The following is a 23,426-nucleotide window of genomic DNA, read 5'->3' on the forward strand; positions in this document are numbered from 1 at the left end:
GCTTCCGCGTCGGCGCGCGGCGCGCTCCAATGACGTCACGGGGCTACTTTCCGGCCGGTGGCAGAGTCGGGCTGAAGTTGTGGGGCCGGGGGAGCCATGGGGGCCACTGGCGACGCCGAGCAGCCGCGGGGACCCGGCGGGGCAGAGCGGGGCGGCCCCGAGCTGGGCGATGCCGGCGCAGCGGGGCAGCTGGTTCTCACGGTGAGGACGCCCCTGGGGAGGCCGGGGCTGGGCCTGGGCTCGGGCCGGCTGGGCCTCGGGCTCCCGGGACCCTGGCCCGCGGGCGAGAGAACGCGGCGGCCGGTGCTACCCAGGGGGTTGGCGTTTTCGCAGTCCGACGATCTGGATTCAAATTCTGGTGCCGCCCTCCTAGCTAGGTGACGTGAGCCAGTCCTGTCAACCCCTGAGCTCCAGTTTCCTCTTCTGTAAAATGGAGATGATTAGTGCCGCCTCATAAAGTTGTTATGGGGATGGGGTGTAAATGCGAAGAAAGCGCCCAGCACACCACCTGCCCCAGCGTAGTCCCTCTGTAAACACTGGTTCCCTTCCTCCTGCCGTCCCAGAAAAGGTGGGGGTTGGGACTTTCGAGGCAGGAAACTTTACCTCAGTTCCTCCACCCCGGCAGGGCCTTGCAACCGCCGCCCTCCCGCCTATCCCAGGGTGGGAGAGGTGCTAAAAGTACCCGAGAAACGGGTGTCTACGTTTAACTTCATACTCACCCTCCACCTCTACCCCAGTGTCAGGGGCCTCAGTGACATCTGTTCCGTTGGTCCCCACAGAACCCCTGGAACATAATGATAAAGCACCGGCAGGTGCAGCGAAGGGGCCGCCGCTCACAGATGACAACAAGGTAAGGCTGGTCCTGGGTACTTGCCTCCCAGGCGTTGGCTTGGATGGCACCTTTGGGGTCCCCACTGCACCGAGGTGAAAAGAGATCATCAGCCATTAGAAGGAACACTGGACTAGGAAAGAGGAGAGTCAGCTTCTGTAACTTTGTGTGTGACCTTGGGTTGAATCATTGCCTGCTCTGGACTCATGTACAAAATGAGGAGGTATCATGGATTCAGCAGTGCCTGAGATCCCTAACGTTCACTGGGCTCTGTGGTTGAGGGCTCTAAAGAGGCAGAATAGCATGGAGGTTCAGAAAAAAGTGGGGCTAATAGTAGTATATTTCTCAGTGAAGGGAGAGAGCACAAGATGGACCTACGGGATGCTGATTATATTTCTTGACCTGGGTCGTGATTAAGTGGATGTTCACTAAAACTATTTGTTAAAGTGTATAGACTTTGTATTTCATTAAACACTTTAAAAAATAATACTCATTTCATAGGGTTATTATGAAAATGGAATAAAGCCATACACTTGTGTAGTTTGCGCAGAACCTGGGCATGTAGCTTGTTTTCAGGTGAAGCTATCTGATACTGTCATTAAAGGAGCCTGTGTCAATAATTGGCTGGGCAGACTAGGAAAATATGTTTGGGTCATGGCCCCCGTGTCTCCCTCCTGAATTCAGTTTCACAGATCCCGCCATCTCCATGGACCTCCTCCGAGCTGTCCTGCAGCCTAGCATCAATGAGGAGATCCAGACTGTCTTCAACAAGTACATGAAGGTGAGAGCGACAGAGACCCATGGGTGGGCCTTTCCTACATAACAATCCCCCGGGCTCTCTCTAGGACGCACAGATGTGTAAAGTCTTCCAATTATGAACTCCTGAGAACTTTTACCCCCTCTCTTTAGGGGTAATTTAAATACCTCTTCTGCCAAGCTGTTATGAGGACAAAATAAGTTAAGCATGTGCTTGGCATCATGCTTCAAATAAGTGTTATTATTACTTGTTTAACAGTATCAACATTATTATTATTTAAAATTCCTTTCTAGGCCTCTAAGTAAACTTCTACATGACTCTACCTGATTGTCCCATAGATGCTTCAGACAGCATATTCAGAACTGAACTTTTTCTTCCTAAACCTCTTCCTCTTGTGTTTATTCATTCAAGAAGTATTTACTGAGCTCCCACCATAATAGCACTGTTCAAGGCACTGAGGATGTAATAGCGAATGAAATGAACAGTGTCCCTGCCCTCTTTAGACAGATACATACTACATTAGGGAATGCCGGAGAGAAGGGGGAGAGAGTGACCAGTGGGGAACAGTAGTGGTGTTTCATAGATTGTGTCCGGGAAAGCCACATGTGAGCAGAGACCTGAGTAAAGGGAGGGAAAAACAAGCTATGCGGACACATCAGGGGAAAGCAGTCCAGGCAGAGGGAACAAGGGCAAACGCCCTGAGGCAGGAGTGTGCTTGGCACATTCAAAGCAACAAAGTCTCCAGTGTGGCTGGAGCAGACTGAGGCAGGAGGAGGGTAATAGGAGAGGTAATCAGAGAGGAAATAGGGGCCCAATTCATGCAGAACCTTTGAGGCCAACCTTTAAGGATGTTGGGGTTTACTGAGTAAAATAGAGGCTCTTCGAGAGTTTTGAGCAGAGCACTTAATCTGAACATTTTTAAAGGGTCGCTCTGACTGATATGAAGAGAATCATCTGCAGGAGGAATAGTTAGGAGGCTTGAGATGATAGTGGCTTGAGTGTTAGCAGTAAAGGTGTTGGGAAAGAGTGAGATTCCATGTGTATTTTAAAGGTAACAACGAGCTTTGCTGATGATTCAGATGTGCAGGGTAAAAGAACAAGAGAAGTAAACTCATCAGTTATCTGCCCTGGGCAACTATAAAAACAAGCCACCGACTTGCTATGAGGAAGACAGGAATGAGCAGGGGGAATCAGGAGCTCAGTTTGGGACATGTGAAGTTTGAATGTGACTACCATTCACTTAGAAACCGGAAACCAAGGACTCTGCCTTTCTTTCATCTTCCCCATCCAGTCAGAGTCCTGTACATTCCACTTCACAATCTGTCGTGCCCTTCTTCCTCGCCTCCGCCTTGGTTCAGGCCTTCATTTTCTCTTACCCAGGCTCCTCCTATAATCCCCGACTGCCGCTCTTCTTCCCCTCTTTCATCCCACTCTCCCTACAGATGCCAGTGACCTCTAAGGTGTAAACCTAAGGGTGTCAATCCCCTATTTAAAATCCCTCGGTGCGGGCGCCTGGGTGGCTCAGTTGGTTAAGCAACTGCCTTCGGCTCAGGTCATGATCCTGGAGTCCCAGGATCGAGTCCCGCATCGGGTTCCCCGCTCAGCGGGGAATCTGCTTCTCCCTCTGACCCTCCCCCCTCTCATGTGCTCTCTCTCTCTCTCTCTCTCAAATAAATAAAATCTTAAAAAAATAAAATAAAATCCCTCGGTGAGCTCTTGGGTGGCTCAGTCAATTAGGTGTATGACTTCAGCTCAGGTCATGATCTCCGGGTCCAGGGGTGGAGCCCTGTGTCAGGCTCCCTGCTCAGTGGGGGAGTCTGCTTCTCCCTCTGCCCCTTCCCACAGCTCGTGCGTGCACGCGTGCTCACTCACTCCCTCTCTCTCAAATAAGTGAATGAAGTCTTTTTAAAAAAAGAAAAAAATGGAAAGGAAAACATTTTTTCCTCAAGAAAATTTCTCTCCAGAAGCTCATACAATTTTGTATTTATCCCAGCAGCATTTGCGAATGCCTTATGCAGGACCAGATTTCATTCTTAGGTCCAGAATCCATTTACAGTCACCCCTGTATATTCATCACACTGCCTACCTCACAGGCTGGCTGTAAAGAATCCAGATTGTTTTAGCTAGCTTTCACTTAGCCAGTAATCAACACTGAACACCAGTATTAATCTCTAGTTCTTAGGGTTTTTGGTTTTGTTTTTTAAGATTTTATTGATTTATTTGAGAGAGAGAAAGAGAGAGAGCATGAGAGGGAGGAGGGGCAGAGGGGGAGGGAGAAGCAGACTCCCCGTTGAGCAGGGAGCCTGACGCAGCACTCAATCCCAGGAACCTGAGATCATGACCTGAGCCAAAAGCAGATGCTTAACCAACTGAGCCACTCAGGCGCCCCAGGGATTTTGTTTTAAAGTGACTCATCTGACTATTCATTTAATTTGGCCTGAAGAATTTTCCTCTTCATCTCGTGAGGTTTCTAATCCACACCTTCTCGCTCTTCTCCTTGGTTAAACATTAACAATATCAGGCATTTGGACTTGGCAAATATAAAATGAAAGTACATTCCCTTGGGGAGTGCCTGGCTGGCTCAGTCAGTACAGCATGCAATTCTTTTTTTTAAAGATTTTTATTTATTTATTTTGAGAGAGAGAGAATGAGAGAGAACACATGAGAGGGGATAGGGTCAGAGGGCAAAGCAGACTCCCTGCCGAGCAGGGAGCCCGATGCGGGACTCGATCCCGGGACTCCAGGATCATGACCTGAGCCGAAGGCAGTCGCTTAACCAACTGAGCCACCCAGGCGCCCCTCTTTTTTTTTTTTTTTTAGATTTATTTATCTATTTGAGAGAGAGAGAAAATGCAAGTGGGGGCAGGGGCAGAGGGAGAGAGAGAAACAGGCTCCCCACTGAATGGGGTGCCTGATGTGGGACTCCATCTCACGACCCTGAGATCATGACCTGAGCTGAAATCAAGTGTCGGACACAACCAGCTAAGCCACCCAGGCTCCCCAAGCATGCAACTCTTAATCTCAGGGTCATGAGTTTAAGCCCCAGGTTGGGGAACGTGGAGCCTACTTAAAATTTAAAAAAAAAAAAGAAGAAGAAGAAGAAGAAAGAAAAGAAAGGAAACAAAGTACATTCCCATAGTTGTCTCCCACAGCGTATAGGTACCAGAATTTTTCTGTGTGACGCTGTCTTCTGGAGACACAACTTGGACTCTTAGTATGAATGTGTTCCCAGTGCCTCCATTTGGGACCATCACCTGTCCTTCAGTGTTTTCAGGCTCTAACTGTCCCTCTTCCGCCGTGGAGGAACCTTCTGCCTTCCCTTTCCCCAGCTGATTGGGACTGCTGGTGTCCTGGGGCCCTGGCCAGGTCTCATGCCACCCATCCCACACGTTTCTTTCGGGTTGAGCAAGGTCAGAATTCAGTGAGGACCTTCTACTCTCAGGATCTTTTCTGGTCTGCCCTGAGCTGTTCACTGAGGGCACTGGCATTCTTTTTTCCTTCTACAGAAGTAATATAGGTATATCATAAAAATTGAGAGACTATAAATAAGCAAAAGAAGAAAGAAATCATCCATAATGTCACCACTGTTAATTTAATATATATCCCTGTAGTTCTTTTGTCTTTCTCTGTTTGCTTGTTGCTGTTTTAAATAAATAGGCTCGGGCATCTGGGTGACTCAGTCGGTTAAGCGTCTGCCTTCGGCTCAGGTCATGATCCCAGAGTCCCAGGATTAAGTCCCACATCGGGCTCCCTGCTTCTCTCTCTGACCCACCCTCTCTCGCACGCTCTCTGTCTCTCTCGCTCTCTCTCAAATAAATCTAAAAAAATAATAAATAAATAGGCTCATTCTATACCAAACTGTTTGATACCTTGCTTCCTTCACTTAGCAATATATCATAAATGCCTTTTCATGTCAAAAACATACTCTGCTATACCATCCTTACTGTAATTTTTAATATTTGCATATTATTTCCTGGTATGGATATGCCATGATTTATTTAAGCTATAATTAACATTTAGGTTATTCTTTGATTCTGTACTGTTTACACCTTAATGCTGTAATGGCCATTCTCTGGGCACCTCCATGATTGTTATCCTCCTTAAGACAGGATAGGGTGGGGAAGTACAGATGGGATCTGACTCTAGATCTGTCTGATCTGAAAGCCACATTCATAATCACTTTTCCCTTCTGTATGAGAGAAAGATAAAAGCTTCTCTTTTATATTCAGTTTCCTTCAAGTTGTTGCAAATTAGCAGGTCTTCTGACCTTGTCCTCTGCTCTACTTCTCCCTAGTTCTTCCAGAAGGCAGCACTGAATGTCAGAGACAATGTCGGGGAAGAGGTGGACGCGGAGCAGCTGATCCAGGAGGCCTGTCGGAGCTGCCTGGAGCAGGTGAGACCCAAGCAGACAAGAGACGCACAGACGTAGGCCCAGGCTTAGTCCTCAGGACTTTACTGAGAAGTGTGATCACTTCATTCGTGGTCCTTGGGGGGATGCCTGACAAGCCACTAGCCTCCAGAGAGGGCCTGGAGCTGTTGCTGACAGAAGGGAAGTGGCTTTTCTGTACCCTGTACTGGGATTGATGTTTTCACATGCATTAGCTCATTGACACCCCAGAAGGCATATTCTAATCCCTAGTTTCCAGATGAAGAAACTGCGGCTCAGAACAAGCAAGAATTAGAACAGCTGAGGACTCTCTCTGCAAGTGGTGACTTCACTCTTTAAGTCACAGCCCCTTTTGGTACCGTGGGGCCTATCTGCCTTCCTGCCTCAAGGGGTGTGCTCAGCAGAAATGACATCAAGTCTAAAAATGTCTGTGTTCCCAAAATAGAAGTGAACCTATTTGTGTGTGTCAGCTGTTCTTATTAATAGGAATTGTCAGCATCACCCAGATTCTGTGCTTAACTGTGAAACCACTAGCTGTGAGAGATGGAAATTTCTTCATACTCAGAACCACAGAGGCTGGTTTGAACTTAGTCCTAGGAGGGTGATTCTCAGGAGATGAGAGAGTAATGTCTTCTGGGAGGTGGGCTGGCCAGCTGCTCAGGCACAGCCTCAGAAAAGAGCAAGACCAGGGCCTGAGCCTCAGCTTTGGAGAGGGCAGAACTCCATCCATTAGTGCAGTGAAAGCTGATCTGCTTTCCATGGTCTTAATTTAAGCCAACCAAACTCCTAAGAGGCCAGTTCATTACTTCATTCTGCAACTGGAGTATGTTATAATCAGTTGTAACATCTGTTGATAATAAAACATGGCAGTTTGCTAATGTTCTTACAAGTTTGAACTGAATCAAGATTAAAATGGTAAACCTTCAGTCTCAGTTGCATCCCAGAATGCTTTCTTGAGTTTATTTACCTCTCCAGCTAATATATATTGTGCGCCATTTCTGTGCCAGGCCCCAGCTACACTGTGCAAAATGGACACAGTCCTTACCCCCAGATCCCTGACATTACTCCACTAATCATTCAATAGATCTGGAATTACGAACTGTTCTAAGTGCTATGAGCATAGGAGGCAATGAAGAGAGTACACTAGAAGGTACAGAGCCCAGAGGCAAAAGGGAGCGGAGTACATCCCAGGGACAGAAAGAAGCCAGAGTTGCTGGTTTTCAGAGGGTGGAGAGAGTGATACTTGGTGAGGTTGGAAAGGTAAGCAGAGGCCAAATCAAGCCAAATTACAGGTGTGGAGTTTTAAGCAGAAGAGTTGCCTACTGAGATTTGCATTTTGAGAGATCACTCTGGCTGCTATAAGGAGATTGGTTTGGGAATCTGGCCTGGAGATTAGAAGGGAAATGCATGAAACTCTTCAGGAGTCCCCGGGAAAGATGAGATGAAAGTGAACGGGGCATGATCTGTACTCCATGGATGGGTACACCTTTCCAGTCTCCTGAGTCCCCACGTCCACCTCGTGGAGTCCCTTTGCCGGTATCAGTGTGACTGGGAAGCTGGAATATGGAACAGATGGTGTATGATCAGAGCACAGGAATCGAGCACAGGAAGGTAGAAAGCCCAAAGTTCAGCTGGAAACCAGATGAATCAAGAAACTTCAAACAAGTCTTTGGACCTTTCTGTTCCTCAGTTTCCTTATCCCTAAAATTGGGAGCAAGAATCCACCACCAGTGGTTTGCTATGAGATTAAATGAGAAAATTTATGCACACTACCAGTACCGCATGGGTGCATACAACACAGAACATTCTAGATATCAAGTACATGGGAGTTCTATTCATGATTATAGTACACAACTGCCTCACAACAGAGCCTGGCTTTCGGGTAGCCCAGGATACTTGAAGTTCTTTGGGGTCCCCTTGTCTGAACTGCACACAGAACTTCTTGTTGTGTGAAAAGATTCTTCACATTGGATATGAGACAGTTCGAGAAGGGTTTTTAGTTTGTTTGGGTTAAGACTTGATTTGTTTGCACTTCTGACACCACATTGACCATCTCAGTCGTGCTTCCTAATCTCCTTAGCTACCCCTTTCTGGTGATTTCCTAGGGAGAAATGGCTGACCTTATCTATAGCCCATTGCCTTGCATTTTTTGTTTGCTTGATTTTGTTTGCATGGCCGTTGTTTTTGTTTGTTCATTTTATTTATGTGAGTGATACATATCCGTTAAGAAAAATTTGGCATGGTAGTTAAGAATGCAGGCTTTCTCTTGATTTGCACTGTCCAGATATGAGTCCTGGCTTTACCACTGACTAGCTATGTGACTTGAGGCGAGTTACCTCACCTTACTAAATCTCAGTTTTCTCATCTGCGAAATGGGTGTAGAGGTGCTGCATCATAAGATTGTTGTGAGGATTAAATGTGCTAATACTCTTAAGGCTTTTAGATCAGTAACAAGGACTCAGTAAATGTTAACTACTGTGGGTTTGTATTAAAATTAGACTATAAATTATAAGGAAGAAAATTAAAATTTCTCATAGTCTCACTACCAGCAATAAGTTCTATTAACATTTTGATGCATTTTCTTCATTTCCCTATGTATGTTTTTACACATGTGCGTTCATTCACTGGGGCACTGGGAATGCAATGAAGAGCAAAAACAGACCACACTGGAACCCATGGTCCCCTTCGGCGGCCACACTATTTCTCTGTTCCCTTTTACAGCTCGACTTTGGGAAAGGGGGCTGTCGCGGGCTCCACTTTGTAACCTCCTGTTCATTCTTTTGCTCACTTTATTCAGTCCCCACCACTTCCCTGAAACCTCTCTTATATCAGGGTCCTCAGTAACCTCCATGTTATCAAATCCTGTGGACCCTAACTGTCCTCAGTTTACCCAGCTTCTTGGTGGCATTTATCACAGGGTCATTTCATGTTTCTTAGAACACTCCTTTCTCGGTTCCAGTGCTTTGACTTTGCATCCACTCCTCTTCAGCCTCCTGAACCAGCTTGCCTTCTCTTCTGTGGTTCACTCTCATACTAGCTGATTCCCTCCAGTCCTGTGGCTTTGAAAACAATTTAACTGCTGTTGATTCCCAGATGTGTATCTCAGCCCTGAGCTGCTTCACTCTTGCCTTCTTTCGATCCATTCTCACAGCAGCCAGACCCATCTTTTTAAAGATGAACCAGATTGTGTCACTCTCCTCTTTAAAACCCAGGGACTCCCCACTGCAGGCAGAATAAAACCCTGATGCCTTAATGTGACCCACAGAGCCCTACCTGGACTGGCTCCTGCCTGTTTCTTTAACTTCATCTCACCCCACCACCCCCTCACTGGCTATCTTCTAGCTGTACTGGAATCCTTTCTGCTTCTCCAGTACACCAAGCTCAGCGTCCTTGCACTTGCTGTTCTCGCTGCCCAGCATGCTCTATCCTTAACTCTTTATATAGCTGCCTCCTTTTCTTCAGATTTAGCTCAAATATTGCCTCATCAGAGAGGCCTTCCCTGGCCACTCCATCTAAAGTAGTCCTCCTGGGGAAACCTGGGTGGCTCGTCGGTTAAGCATCTGCCTTTGGTTCAGGTCATGATCTCAGAGTCCTGAGATGGAGCCTGCTCAGCGGAGAGTCTGCTTCTCCCTCTCCCTTTGCCCCTTCCCTCCCCCCTCCATGCTCTCGCTCTCTCTCGCTCTATCTCTCAAATAAATAAAATCTTTTTTAAAATAAAGTAGGGACACCTGGGTGGCTCAGTTGGTTAAGTGTCTGCTCAGGTCATGATTATTTCAGCTTATTTCAGCTCAGGTCATGATCCCGGGGTCCTGGGATTGAGCCCCACATCAGTCTCCCTGCTCGGCACAGAGCCTGCTGCTCCCCCTGCTTGTGTGCTCCCTCTCTCTCTCTCTCTCTCTGACAAATAAATAAAATCTTTTTAAAAATAAAGTAGCCCAGGGGCGCCTGGGTGGCTCAGTCGTTAAGCGTCTGCCTTCGGCTCAGGTCATGATCCCAGAGTCCTGGGATTGAGCCCCGCATCTGACTCCCTGCTCGGCGGGAAGCCTCCTTCTCCTTCTCCCACTCTCCCTGCTTGTGTTCCCTCTCTCACTGTGTCTTTCTCTGTCAAATAAATAAATAAAATCTTTAAAAAATTAAATTAAAATTTAAAAAAATAAAGTAGCCCCCATCTCACTCCTTTCCCCACCTCCAGTTAATCTCCATCACCTTACTTGTTGATTTCTACCACTTATTTCAATCTGAAATTATTAATAGTTCATGACTTTATTTTCTGTCTCCCTTTCCACCCCCACCTCTGCTAAAAGCTTGAGCTTTACAAGAGTTGAGGCCTGACCTTGTTCACTGCAGTATGCCCAGCCCTAGAATATGACTCTTCATATGTGGACACTGAGTGTGTGCTGAATGTTGCAGGCGTGAATGAAGGAGGAAATGAACAAATGGCAAACGAACAAACAGGGTTCCTGCTCTCCTAAAACCTACAGCCTGGTTAGGCAGACGGGTATGAATTACAGTACCACAAAACGTGCGCATAATTCCACGCAGAGACTTGTGCGCTCTTCACTGCAATGTTTGGAGGAGGTTTAGGAGTCTAGTATTGGACTTAGCAATTGGGACCTCTACACATAGACACCAGGCAGACTGTTGTATAAATCTGGAGCTCAAAGGAGAGGCCACAGCTGAAGAGAAAAAATCATAGAGTCAACATTGTGTGTCAGCTGTACTCAGATTCTTAAAAATTACAGTGTCATCAGTTTATAGATGTTAACTGAAGCTGTGAGCATGATGAGAGCAGATAGAATACCAAATGGAAGAAGACAGAATGAACCACACTGAGGAAGATGAGCCAGCAAAGAAGGCTAAGAGAGAGTGGCCAGACAAGTAGGAGGAAAACCAGGGAAGTGTGGCCATAGGAGCCAGTAGGAGAGAGTTTCCAGAAGACGGGAGTGGTCAGGCCCATCGAATGCTGCTCATGGGAACACAACTCTTCACATAACCTACAGGGCCCTGCCTACCTTGCCAAACTCCTCATTCACGCCTCTCTCCTCTGCCCATTATTTGCCAGGCTATCTTTTTCTTCAAACAAGCCAAGTCTGTTCCCACTTTGGGGCTCTTGGACTCCCTGCTGCTGACATGCTTCTCCTCAGCTCTTCTGATAGCTGGCTCCTTCTCCGCAGCCCAGCCCAGCCCAGAAGGCTGCCTTCTCAGCACAGCCTCCCCTGACCGCCTACTTAAAGCAGCCCTTCCCTCTGCTGATTCTCTGTCACATCTGCCTGGGGTTTTTTTCCTCCACACCATTTATCATGATCTGAAATTACCTTGTTTGTTTATTTGCTTATTATCCAGGTTGCCCGCGGAGTATAGCTCCACGAGAGCAGGGACTGTCCATGTGCCATTTACTACTGTGTCCCCAGCCACTTCTGGACTAGGGGCTCAGTATTTATTAAATGAAAAGCAGCAGCTGTTGAGGAATATGTATTATATTAATGCATTTAGTTAGGAAAAATAATATATAGTATATATTTACATGGAAAAAAGTAATGAAGTTACATTGAAATATTAACAGTAGTCTGTGGATACAGAGATTTCAGGTTTGGTGTGGGGGGTTTTTGCATAGTTTCATCTTTAATTTTTCAGCAATGATCATTAATTATAGTTGACCCTTGAAAAAGGTAGGGGTGAGGGGCGCTGACTTCCTGCAGTGGAAAATACGCATATAAACTTTTTTTTTTTTTAAGTAATCTCTGCACCCAGTATGGGGCTCGAACTCATGACCCCAAGATCAAGAGTCACATGCTGTACCAGCTGAGCCAGCCAGGTGCCCCCATATGTACTTTTGACTCCAAAAACTAACAGCTTATGTTGACCAGAAACCTTACCAATAACATCAACAGTTGATTAACACATATTTTGTATGTTATATGTTTTTTCGATTGTATTCTTACAATAAAATAGAGAAAAGAAAATGTTACTAAGAAAATCATAAGGAAGAGAAAATACATTTGTAGTACTGTACTGTTTTTATCAAAAAAAAAAAAAAAAAAAAACTGTGTTAAGTGGGCCCGTGCAATTCAAACCCATGTTGTTCAAGGGTCAACTGTACTTAAGTTTTAAAAAAAAAAAAAAAGATATCTATGTATATGCATATCTCGGAGTGCCTTTGTACTGGCCATGAAAACATTTCAACCCAGTTTGGAGTTTTAACCCAGCAGTTACCCACCAAAATAGTGACTGTTAATACTTGATCTTTTCCCTTCAGGCTAAACTACTGTTTTCAGATGGAGAAAAAGTAATACCCAGATTGACCCATGAGCTTCCAGGAATAAAGGTCAGAATCACTGGGTCTGGGGTGTTGCCAGGGGAGACCGATGAGGCTGGGAGGCAGGTGAATTCTGTGGGCCCAGGGAGCTTCCACATACTACCCATTCGTAGGACCAGGTCCAAATGAGGCCCAGCCCGGGGAGGGGCCGGATGGTATAGTCCAGGGCTCTGTCTTCTGCAGCCCCTGGGGACCTGCCAATCCCAGGCACTGGCTCTCCACTAACCCCTCCCTTCCATTTTCCTCCAGCGTGGCCGACAGACAGAAGAGGAATGTGCCCATCGAGGAAGCCCCGTTCCCAAAAAGGTAACTCATCTCCATGTTTTCTGGCTGGGAAAAGGCCCTGTAATTCCAGAAGAAGGTAGAGGGCTTCCTCCATGCACCGTGGGGCCTTTCTAGCATGAGAGGCAGGCCCCCTGGAGATTGTTAACTCTCCCTGTTCACTCTCAAGCCTCATTTGGTCTCTTTGGAAAACCGTCTCCACCAAGTGACCCTGGACCTGCCAGTGGCATGGGGTGGGGCTTCCCACGTGGTCAGGCCTCTGACAGCTGTTCTTTCTGGCAGAGGAAGGGACGGCCTCCTGGACACATGCTGTCAAATGATCGGGCAGCCGCCGGCATGGTGTGAGTAGGGGCCAGCAGTGCAGGGAGAGCAGGGAGGGGGTGGGCCTGGAGGGAAAGAGGCCAGAGCTCCTCACCTGCCGAAATCAGATCCAGCTGTTTAAGTCACCATGGAGGAGGGTTAGTCTAGTTTGAGGGGTGGGGAAAGAAGGCAGCAGGGAGGACACTATTTTATCCTGCTTTTGCCCCAGAACTGTTCAGCCCAGCTTCATTAAATACCAGAGCTGTTTTTATTGTTAGTACACATTGAATGCTCATAACGTGCTGTAACTGCTCTAAATATCTTATATACTTTACCTTCTAATCCTTACAGCCGCCCTCTAGTGAAGGTATAGTTAATTTTGTAAATCAGGAGACAGACTCAGAGGGGCGCCTGGGTGGCTCAGTCAGTTAAGCATCTGCCTTCGGCTCAGGTCATGATCCCAGGGTCCTGGGATCGAGCCCCGTGTTGGGCTCTCCGCTCAGCGGGGAGCCTGCTTCTCCCTCTGCCTGCTTGTGCACTCTCTCTCTCTCTGTCTGACAAGTAAATAAAATATTTCTTTAAAAAAAAAAAAAAAGGAAACAGACTCAGAGAATTTTTGTCCAAGGTCAACCAGCTAATAATGAGCACAATTGTACTGCAAAGGTTTTTCAAATAAAACTCTACATGGAAGTCTAATCGAGAAAGCCACACCGGTTTGGTTGGGAGCCGCAGGGACAGTCTGAAACCACTGGCTTAGGAGACGGAGCAGTAAGGTCGTCACACCATGGCTTGCCCCACCGCCCCGTACCTGCCCCCCCCGAAGCAGCTCTGCGGCTCACAAACACAGGACGGGGGGCAGCTGCTGTTGTTCCCTCCTTTTCATAGAGAAGGAAACGACATCTCAGAGAGCTTCCTGGACCTGCCCGTGTGGCTAGGTAACCTCAGAGTCAGTCCTAGAATGGCGTTTGCCTTTGTACGTCCTCCAGTGGCTTACCAGGAGGAAAGACCACCAGGGCCAAAGTGAGAGTGTGTGAGGAACTCCCACCACCACCAGCAGGCTTTGTTCCAGTCCTAGGCCTCACCTCAGGGAAGTCACCTTTCTTCTTTCCTTCCAATCAGATGGAAACCAAAATCCTGTGAACCAATTCGCCGAGAAGGCCCCAAGGTATGATTATGTGAGCATGGGAATGACCACTATCTCGGGGAGACCCACCATGAGGGAAGAGGCTGAGGGATGTGCCACACGCCATTCCAGAGCCACCCCCCACCTGTTCCCCAACCCCCACCCTGCACCAGCACCCCCACTGGCCTCCCAGAAGGATCTTAAACAGGGATTGGAACTAAGGGTGCTTAATATAGGATAGGCCCTGCCCTAAATCTTTTGTATGTCATCTCATTTGATCTTTATAACAATCTTATGAGATAGAGTCTGTTACTGTTCTGTGGTGTAGCATATTAAGTGTAGTTATCGTATACACTTAATAACCTTGAACTTACATTAAGGCTCAGAGACCTGCCCAGAGTCACATAGCTGCTAAATGGTCAAGCCAAGTCTCAAAGCCAAGGTCCATTGCAACCAGACGCTATGCTCTTAACCATTAGCCTCTGTTGCCTCCAGAACAATTGTTTGCAAGCTCTTTTAGCAATAGAATCCTTTCTTCAAGTAAAATCACGAGTGGAAGCCCAGTAAAGTAAGTGAAAGCTCCACTGGCCTGGTGGAGGCTCTGTCCAGTAGAAAACTTCCGCCGCCTGTGGTACTGGCTGTCTCAGCTCTCACACTGGTGACCGTGCCTTTCGTCTTAAACTCTGCTCCCTTCAAGCCAATAATCCTGCATTTCCCTGATGTTTCTGTAACTCTCCAGACATCCTTTCTCTCGAGTTCCTCTTCCTCAGCAGTGACCCATAGTCACTGGGCGTCCCTCAGAATTGTCTCGCTGGCCCACTCCTGCCTGTAAAATTTCTGTGAATGCTCTCAATCATTCACTCTTAGGATTTCAGGGACCAGTGTATGGTGAAGTCGCCATACCTTTGTCCCTCACGTCTCTTTCTGGTGTAGAATTTATGCCTCCTACCGTCTGCTAGACCTCCCTGCCTGGAATTTCTGTAGCATTTCAAACTCAGCCTATCCAAAATTGCAGTCAGAATCTTTCCTCGTAGACCTTCTTTGACATTCTCTGCTTTAGTCCTCTTTCCCTCTTCCCGTCTATATCCACTCGAGTCCTGGCTGATCCCACCTCCCACATTGCTCACAGCTCCTCTTCCCTCCTTGTCATCCTTACTGCCGTCTGAGCTCAGAGCCTCATCTTCTCTCAGAAATGCTTTAGTACAGGGGCGCCTGGGTGGCTCAGTCGTTAAGCGTCTGCCTTCGGCTCAGGTCATGATCCCAGGGTCCTGGGATCGAGCCCTGCATCGGGCTCTCTGCTCAGCGGGAAGCCTGCTTCTCCCTCTCCACTCCCCCTGCTTGTGTTCCTTCTCTCACTGTGTCTCTCTGTCAAATAAATAAAATCTGTAAAAAAAAAAAAAAAAAAGAAATGCTTTAGTACAGCAACCTCTAAACTGCTCCCAGCCTATAGTCTTGCCATTTCGAATCCATTAGCCATGTGTGGGCGAGTGAGCTGTCTTTAAAGCAAATCTGGCTCTCCCTATTTAGAGACCTCAGTGACTCCGCATGACCTACAGAATAAAGTGCAGGCCCCTAAAAGCAGGCCCAGGCCTCTAGCCCCTGTCTGCCTCTCCAACCTCATCTGTTGCCACTCCCTAATCCGTGCTCTCTCCTTTTAGCTACACGGAATCGCTCGTGGTCTCTCCAGCCTGCCAAGCCCGCTCTCACTTCCTCTCATTTATACTGTACTGCCCTTTTTCTTCCTCCCCACTGCCCTTCCAGAATTAACCTGAGAATTACCTCTGCAAGGGAGCCTTCCTGTTGCCCTCCCCCATGGCATCCCTCTCACCTGGCATCTGTATCCCTGTCTGTCTCATGCTGGTACAATTATCTATACATAATTTCTGTGGCCCCCAGAAAGCAGAGACTGTATCTTACTCACCTCTTTATCCCCAATATCTAGCCCAGCATATTGTCAGTACTTGATTTCTTGAATCAGCTGTTTGGAATAGTGGACAAGGATGGTGGTAGGAGAAGGCAGGAGAAGAGTATTTCCATCCTGCCCACCAGGTAAACCTCACCCTCACCAGCCTCTCTCTCTTTTGCATAGTGGGACCCAGCCCGGCTGAATGAATCTACCACGTTTGTGCTGGGATCTCGAGCCAACAAGTAAGTTCCAGAGCTTTGGCACTGAGGGAGGGGACAACTTGGGGGCCTACCCCTAGGACTGCAGCTGCTGGATTCCTTACCACCCCTCCGTTCCTTTTCAGGGCCCTGGGAATGGGGGGCACCAGAGGAAGAATCTACATCAAGCACCCACACCTCTTTAAGGTAGGTGAGTGCTGCGAGTCAGGCAGGCCGTTGCAGTGTGTGCGGTGGGAGCTGTGGATGGCACAGAGAAGCTTGGAACAAACACTGATCTGGGAGTCAGGACTTCTGTGTTCTAGTTACCCCTCTGCCCTTAACCTTTACCTTTTGTAATTTACTGAACATTCTGTCCCTCAGTAACAACTGCTTTCCTTGTGTGCTTATTGCGGACCAAACCGGGTTTCAGGTACTGCACTTTATCTCAGGGAGCTATCCTTTAAAACAGAGATGGCTCTCATTGTTTTACAAATTAAAACATAGGGGCGCCTGGGTGGCTCAGTCGTTAGACTTCTGCTTCAGCTCAGGTTATGATCCCAGGGTCCTGGGATCGAGCCCCACATTGGGCTCCCTCCTCAACGGGAAGGCTGCTTCTCCCTCTCCCACTCCCCCTGCCTGTGTTCTCTCTCTCGCTGTGTCTCTCTCTGTCAAATAAATAAATTTAAAAAAATAAAAATTAAAAAATTAAAACATAAAAAAAACAAAAACAGGGGTAAAGAAAGGCTAAGTGACTTGCCCAAAGTTACTCAGCCAATAAGTGATGAGTAGGATTCCAGTCTGGGTCTGTCTTCAGCAAAGCCTGAGCTCTTCCCCATTACCTTATTCATTGTCTATAAAATAAAGAGGTTGGAGCAAGGCAGCAGTTCTATCGCTTTTCAAAGAGAGGTACTTAAGTCTCTACTATTTAAGAAAATAATGGGGGGGCATGATATCAGTCACCCTCTTAAATGAATTTGTGTTTCTTCAGCCACAAAAGTATCCAAATACATTAGAAAATAGCGCATGTGTGTTCAAGACGTGTTATTGCACCCGTCCGTAAGGCTTGGGGTCCCAGAATTACAGCTCTGTCTACTACATTCTGTGCAAGTTCAGGTTCTTTGAAGGGTGGACCTGCTTCTTCTTTTTAAGTCTTACATCCGGAGATCCTCAGCACCTAGACAGTGTGGCCTACTTGCTACTTCATTTTCCTTTCAGTGTCTTCACTCCTGATGTTCCCTCTGATGACCTTCCCCCTACCCCCCGGCTTATATCTCTGCCTGACTCTTCTGTAAGATCCACCTCTTCCAAAACCCTTCATGCATCATCCCCCAAGTGTATGTGCTCTGGAACTTCCTTGGAACTCCAGTAGCACAATGGTTAAGAGTATGGTTTTAGTCCTGGTTCCGCTACTTAGTAACCATGTGACCTTGGGCAAGTAGCTTCACATTTCTTTTTCTTTCTTTCTTTCTTTCTTTTTCTTTTCTTTCCTTTCTTTCTTTTCTTTTCTTTTCTTTCTTTTCTTTTCTTTCTTTTCTTTTCTTTTCTTTCTTAATTCAGTTTAGTTAACATATAGTATATTATTAGTTCCAGAGGTAGGATTTAGTGATTCATCAGCTACATATAACACCCAGTGCTCATTCCATCAAGTGCCCTCCTTAATGCCCCATCATCCAATTACCTTACCCCCCCACCTCCCCTCCAGCAGCCCTTAGTTTGTTTCCTAGAGTTAAGAGTCTCTTATGGTTTGCCTTCTTCTCTGTTTTTATCTTATTTTATTTTTCCTTCCCATTTCTGAGCCTGTTTTGTTATCTACAAAAAGAGAATGATACAGTCCAACCTTATAGGATTGGTAGAATTAGGGGAGAGTGCAGCAAACCTCCCAGCGCACTGCCTGGCACATAGCAAGTGCTCCGTGAATGTTCGATATTACCAGCACATATTCCCAATTCTTCGATCTGCCGTTTGTAATAAACTGCCGACCCACACTCATTACCAGTGGGAACGATCTCGCACTATAATCTTTCCAGTCTAAGAAGTGGAGGGAAAATGTTTTTGTTGTTTTAATTCTCTGTTCGTGACGACAGGCATCTTTTCACTCATTTAGCATCCATTTGTATTTCTTCTGTAAACTGCCTCTTGTATCTTTTGCCCATGTTTCTGTCTTCCTAAAGGCATTATTCAAATTTTTCTTTTCCTTTTTAACTTTTTTTTAATTATAGAAATAATATATAAAACCCATTCTTATTATAAAAAGACTCAATATGCAGAAGCTAATAGGGAACAAAACACAAAGTTCCCTTCATCCTTGACTCCGAGTCTCCTCCCCTCGAGGCCACCACCGCCAGCATGGCAGCATTCTCCAGGCCTCCCTGTGCATACACATGGGTGTGGGTGTGTATATGGCCTTCAGTGATATTTTATGTTATTGACTATACATGTCAATAGCAATAATACATCTATAACTACATATTGTTCTCTGATTTTATTTTTTTACCCCAAAATTCATTCATTCATTGAACACATATTTGTTGAGTGCTAAGCATTCTCAAAGTGCTAGAGATACGGCAGTGAACAAAATGGACACACAAAACTCCTTGCATTCACAGAGCTAAAATTCTAATACACAGCCAGGTATGGCCTGTGGGCCAAATCCAACCAGGAGCCTGTTTTTGTCTAACTCGAGTTTTTTATATTTTTAAAGGGTGATTTAAAAAAATAAAAATGGGGGTGACTGGCTGGCTCAATCAGTGGAGTGTGTGACTCTTGATCTCGGGGTTATAAGTTCGAGACCCACGTTGGGTGTAGAGGTTACTTAAAAATAAAATCTGTGGGCGCCTGGGTGGCTCAGTTGGTTAAGCAACTGCCTTCAGCTCAGGTCATGATCCTGGAGTCCCTGGATCGAGTCCCGCATCGGGCTCCCTGCTCGGCAGGCAGTCTGCTTCTCCCTCTGACCCTCCCCCCTCTCATGTGCTCTCTCTCATTCTCTCTCTCTCTCAAATAAATAAATAAAATCTTTTTAAAAAAATAATAAATAAATAAATAAATAAAATCTGTAAGGGCGCCTGGGTGGCTCAGTTGGTTAAGCGACTGCCTTCGGCTCAGGTCACGATCCTGGAGTCCCAGGATCGAGTCCCGCATCGGGCTCCCTGCTCAGCGGGGAGTCTGCCTCTCCCTCTGACCCTCCCCCTTCTCATGTGCTCTCTCTCTCTCTCAAATAAATAAATAAAATCTTTTAAAAAAAATAAAAAAATAAAAATAAATAAAATCTGTAAAAACAATTTAAAAAATTAAAATGAAGGATATGCGACAAAGATGTATGTGGCCAGCAAAGCCTAAAATATTTACTAGCTGGCCCTTTACAGAAAAAGTGAGCTGACCACTATAAATCTGTGGATGATATCTTAAAGATTTATCCATGTTATTAAGTCTCCCTCATTTTATTTCTTTTTTTTTTTTTTAAGATTTATTTATTTATTTATTTGACAGAGACACAGTGAGAGAGGGAATACAAGCAGGGGGAGTGGGAGAGGGAGAAGCAGGCTTCCCGCCGAGTGGGGAGCCCGATGTGGGGCTCGATCCCAGGACCCTGGGATCATGACCTGAGCCGAAGGCAGACGCTTAATGACTGAGCTACTCAGGCACCCCCTCATTTTATTTCTACCAGCTGTGTAGAATTCATAAAATGGCTATTCCATAATTTATTTCATTATCCCCCTATTAGTGGATATTTACGTTTTTCTAACAGTTTTGCTATTACAAACAGTGCTAGCCCAAACATCCCTTGTTGGTACATGTGTGGGTGATTCTGTAGGATACATCCCTGGAAGTGGGATTGAAAGTGGGTTAGAAAATGCATACTTATTAAATTTTTTTATTAATATTTATATTACTTGGGAAGTGAAATATTTACACGCAAAGGGTAGTATACCATACAGATTTCTCAGCTTTGTCTCTATTTCAACTGTCCTACCTATTTTATAAAATCTACCTTTATTGAGCACTTTGTGTCAGATACTGTCTTTACCATTTTTTATGCACTATTTCATTTATCCTTAACAAGCTTCTAAGTATTGATACTGTTTGTTTCACAGATGAAGAAACCGAGTCTCAAGGAAATTACTGCCCAGGTTGACACCATCTACTAAGAGGCAGGAACCAGAATTTTTTTTTTTTTAAGATTTTATTTATTTATTTGACAGAGAGAGAGACAGCGAGAGAGGGAACACAAGGGGAGTGGAAGAGGGAGAAGTAGGCTTCCCGCTGAGCAGGGAGCCTGATGCGGGGCTCGATCCCAGGACGCTGGGATCACGACCTGAGCCGAAGGCAGACGCTCAATGACTGAGCCACCCAGGCGCCCCAGAACCAGAATGTAAACCTAATTCCAAAACCAAGTTCTTAACCACGGTGCTATTCTGCTCCCCCCAGAGCATGACCTGTCCTGATTTTTGTTTCGGAAAATGTGGTCACCATAACAGTTCATATGTGTGGTAAACTACCTCAGGTCATTTTTCGAAAAAGTAGAGCTCTGGAATAATAGTCACCAGTCTGACCAGTTGCCAGAGTACTGTGCTTTGAGAAAGGAAGGGGTAGGAAGTGTGCTAAACCTCTGGGATTTGGGTCTCATCCCCTGGCCTCCTGGGCTCAGCTCCGCTTGCTGTGAAGAGGTTGGCAAGCCCTCTGCATTCACCAGGCTGGGACAAGGTCTTGGTGAGAGATGCTCAGGGGCTGAGAGATGCTCTGAAACCAAATGAGAAAAGTTCTCCCACTAGGCTAACGTCTGTGACTTCATCCCTTCCAGTATGCAGCTGACCCCCAGGACAAGCACTGGCTGGCTGAGCAGCATCACATGCGGGCAACAGGGGGGAAGATGGTAAGCACTGTTCACATATGCCCAGCCAGAGACCCACCCAGCCCAGGGGCCAAGGGTCCGGCTATTGGTGGCACTTCCCTCCATGTTTGAGACTCTCAAAGCCTGATGAATGTGGAAAGGGAGACTTGCCAGGGTAGAGGGGGCCCATTCCTTCCCACTGAAGACCAGACTTAATCCCTGGATTCCCTTCCCACACACCACTCCCTCACTCCCTCCTTCACCATCCTTATTCAGATTATATTAGCTGTGCATAAGAATGGCAGGTGCAAAGCACACGTAACACTACTTTTGCCTCATGTGCCCATTGACAGATGGCTCTCACGGATCACCACCTCTTCCACCAGACACAGCTGTAGGATCTCCCCAACACAGTGCTCCAGGCAGCACCTCCTGTCAGTAGGAGTTAGCACATGCAGTGAAACCTGTTTGCCACGCCTAGCAGCCTCTTCCGGAATCACCTCTGCTTAAAGAGTTCTTAGCTCATCAAGCAACGACCTTGGGAAAACCATCGTTGCATGTGTTCTGAAACTAGCAGGGCTTTGTCCATCACCTGCGGACTCAGTCCCACCGTGGGGACTGCTCCTGTGAGAATTCAGTGGCCTTGCAAACCAGTATACCATCTCTCTTCTGGCAAGGAAACTATCTTCTGTTTTACTACTCTACTTATTCCTACACCCTGTTTAAGAAGATTTGAGGGAACTTACCACATACATAAAATGCAACATAACGTAAATAAGAAATAGGTGGGAAGAGGAAAGACAGGATCTAACATTAAGCCATGAACAAGACTAGCTTTGAAAGGAGTGTTTTTTTTAATAGCTGACCTGGGAAACTAGCACACTTCCATGGGTTTTTGCAAATTCAGTGCTAGGCCCTTCTCAGGGACATCTCATTGGTTACATAGTTCACAGTGCTCATAAGATGACAGATTACTCAGGGGACACACACAGATTACTCCTGACCCTAAGACTAGAAAGAACTGTCTCCCCCAGAAGACTTTCCCATGTGATGAATGACATCCCCTGCGTGGTAAGCCCACGAGAGGGCTCTCTCCCCCTGCAGACCATGGCATTGTGTCACAGCCTAGCTGCAGACCCCTGGTAGGGGACAGCAGTGCAGCTTCTCACGTTTGCCCTTCTGCCACAAAGTTCAAACCCAGATCATCTCAGTTCCTAGAGTTAACATTACAGCTTCCTCCTCCTGATTCCCTGTTTCCATGTGTGTTTTGCTAGCTCTCTTGCGATTTCATTTTAAGCACCCAGAGTCCTTTTTTAAAAGAGGAGGAGGCTGTAAGTCACCCATCTCCACTCCCTAACCCATAAAGTTTCTATTTGAGTGAAAGGTTGTCTCATGGAGCTATTTTCCAGTCTCTCCCTACTCACTCTCCTAAACTGTAAATTATGCCCCTCTCCCTTCCAGCCCTTAGTTAAGTACATGTTTAATAGTATTGTTGAGTTGAAATGAATCAGAGGCAGTGATCACTCTCCTTTGCTCCTGCCCCAGGCCTACCTCCTCATTGAGGAGGACATCCGGGACCTCGCAGCCAGTGATGACTACAGGTAAAACCAGTCATCTGTCCCCTGCCCCCCCCCACACACACTGGCCCCTTGGGGTGAACCTGGGCCTGCACCCTCCTTGCTTCAACTCTCCTCCTCAATGTCTGTTCCAGAGGATGTCTGGACCTGAAGTTGGAGGAGCTGAAATCCTTTGTGCTACCCTCCTGGATGGTCGAGAAGATGCGAAAGTACATGGAGACACTACGGACAGAGAACGAGCATCGTGCTGTTGAAGCACCTCCACAGACCTGACCAAAGCCAAGTCCCCTGGCTACACTTGGCAGCCCTCTTCCAAGGCCCTGTCACCCACTGAGGCCACTGCTGGGACTGCTTCTGGATGGATCTCAGCGGCATTAAGCTGTGCCTGGGCTAGTCTGTAGTGACTCACTACAGAGCACCCCCAGACTGGCACGTGGTTCTATATTTGTAAAGTTATCGGGTTAAAAAGCAATTAAACAGTTTGTAATAAACACAGTGAGCTAGCTGTGCGGTCTGTTGTAGGGGCTGACAAAATACCAAAGGATCTAGACGTGGGTGTAGGAAAGAAGGACCGGGTACCCCTCCCCCATCGCAGGTCGGACCGAGTAAGGTCCCACTGCCCCGTGCATATCTGCTTTATGAGACAAAGCTGGGAACACCGCGTACCCTGCGAACCTTCCCTGTTTCTTACTTCTTCATCCCCTAAGGTACAGAAGTGGCAGGACGTGTTGGCTGGCACCATGGGGGTTGACGACAGACCAGAAGAAAAGTGCGGAGAGCCTTTTATTACCCCCGTCTTACAGGTGAAAAGACTAAATGCCGTGTCCGAGGTCACACAGCGAACCGTTGGAGAGGCAGCTGTAGGAGCCTGTTTCCAACAGTCTCCTGCTCTGGCCATCATACCCCTCCAGGAAGTCCCTACAG

At 46.8% G+C, this 23,426-nt stretch overlaps 1 protein-coding gene across 1 annotated transcript; it reads left to right on the forward strand.

The window, feature by feature from the left end:
- Positions 1–48: 48 nt before the first annotated feature.
- On the forward strand, positions 49–22,991 carry DNTTIP1 (deoxynucleotidyltransferase terminal interacting protein 1). The gene is made up of 13 exons (XM_021689310.1): positions 49–201; positions 780–850; positions 1,514–1,610; positions 5,881–5,979; positions 12,230–12,298; positions 12,539–12,595; positions 12,854–12,912; positions 13,991–14,036; positions 16,084–16,142; positions 16,244–16,304; positions 20,896–20,967; positions 22,471–22,526; positions 22,637–22,991. Exons 1-13 carry the CDS (start codon positions 97–99, stop codon positions 22,773–22,775), a joined length of 990 nt encoding a protein of 329 aa, XP_021544985.1. The 5' UTR covers positions 49–96; the 3' UTR covers positions 22,776–22,991.
- The last annotated feature ends 435 nt before the right edge of the window (positions 22,992–23,426 follow it).

The sequence above is a fragment of the Neomonachus schauinslandi genome, chromosome 10 (genome assembly GCF_002201575.2).
Source record: "Neomonachus schauinslandi chromosome 10, ASM220157v2, whole genome shotgun sequence".
In the NCBI taxonomy this organism is placed as follows: Eukaryota; Metazoa; Chordata; class Mammalia; order Carnivora; family Phocidae; genus Neomonachus; species Neomonachus schauinslandi.

Bases quoted from the DNA above. Each gene is read 5' to 3' on its own strand.
- DNTTIP1 (XM_021689310.1), top strand. From the start codon at position 97: ATGGGGGCCACTGGCGACGCCGAGCAGCCGCGGGGACCCGGCGGGGCA. The intron at 16,305-20,895 runs GTAGGTGAGTGC...CATCCCTTCCAG, and splicing joins AGCACCCACACCTCTTTAAG to TATGCAGCTGACCCCCAGGA. The intron at 22,527-22,636 runs GTAAAACCAGTC...TGTCTGTTCCAG, and splicing joins GCAGCCAGTGATGACTACAG to AGGATGTCTGGACCTGAAGT.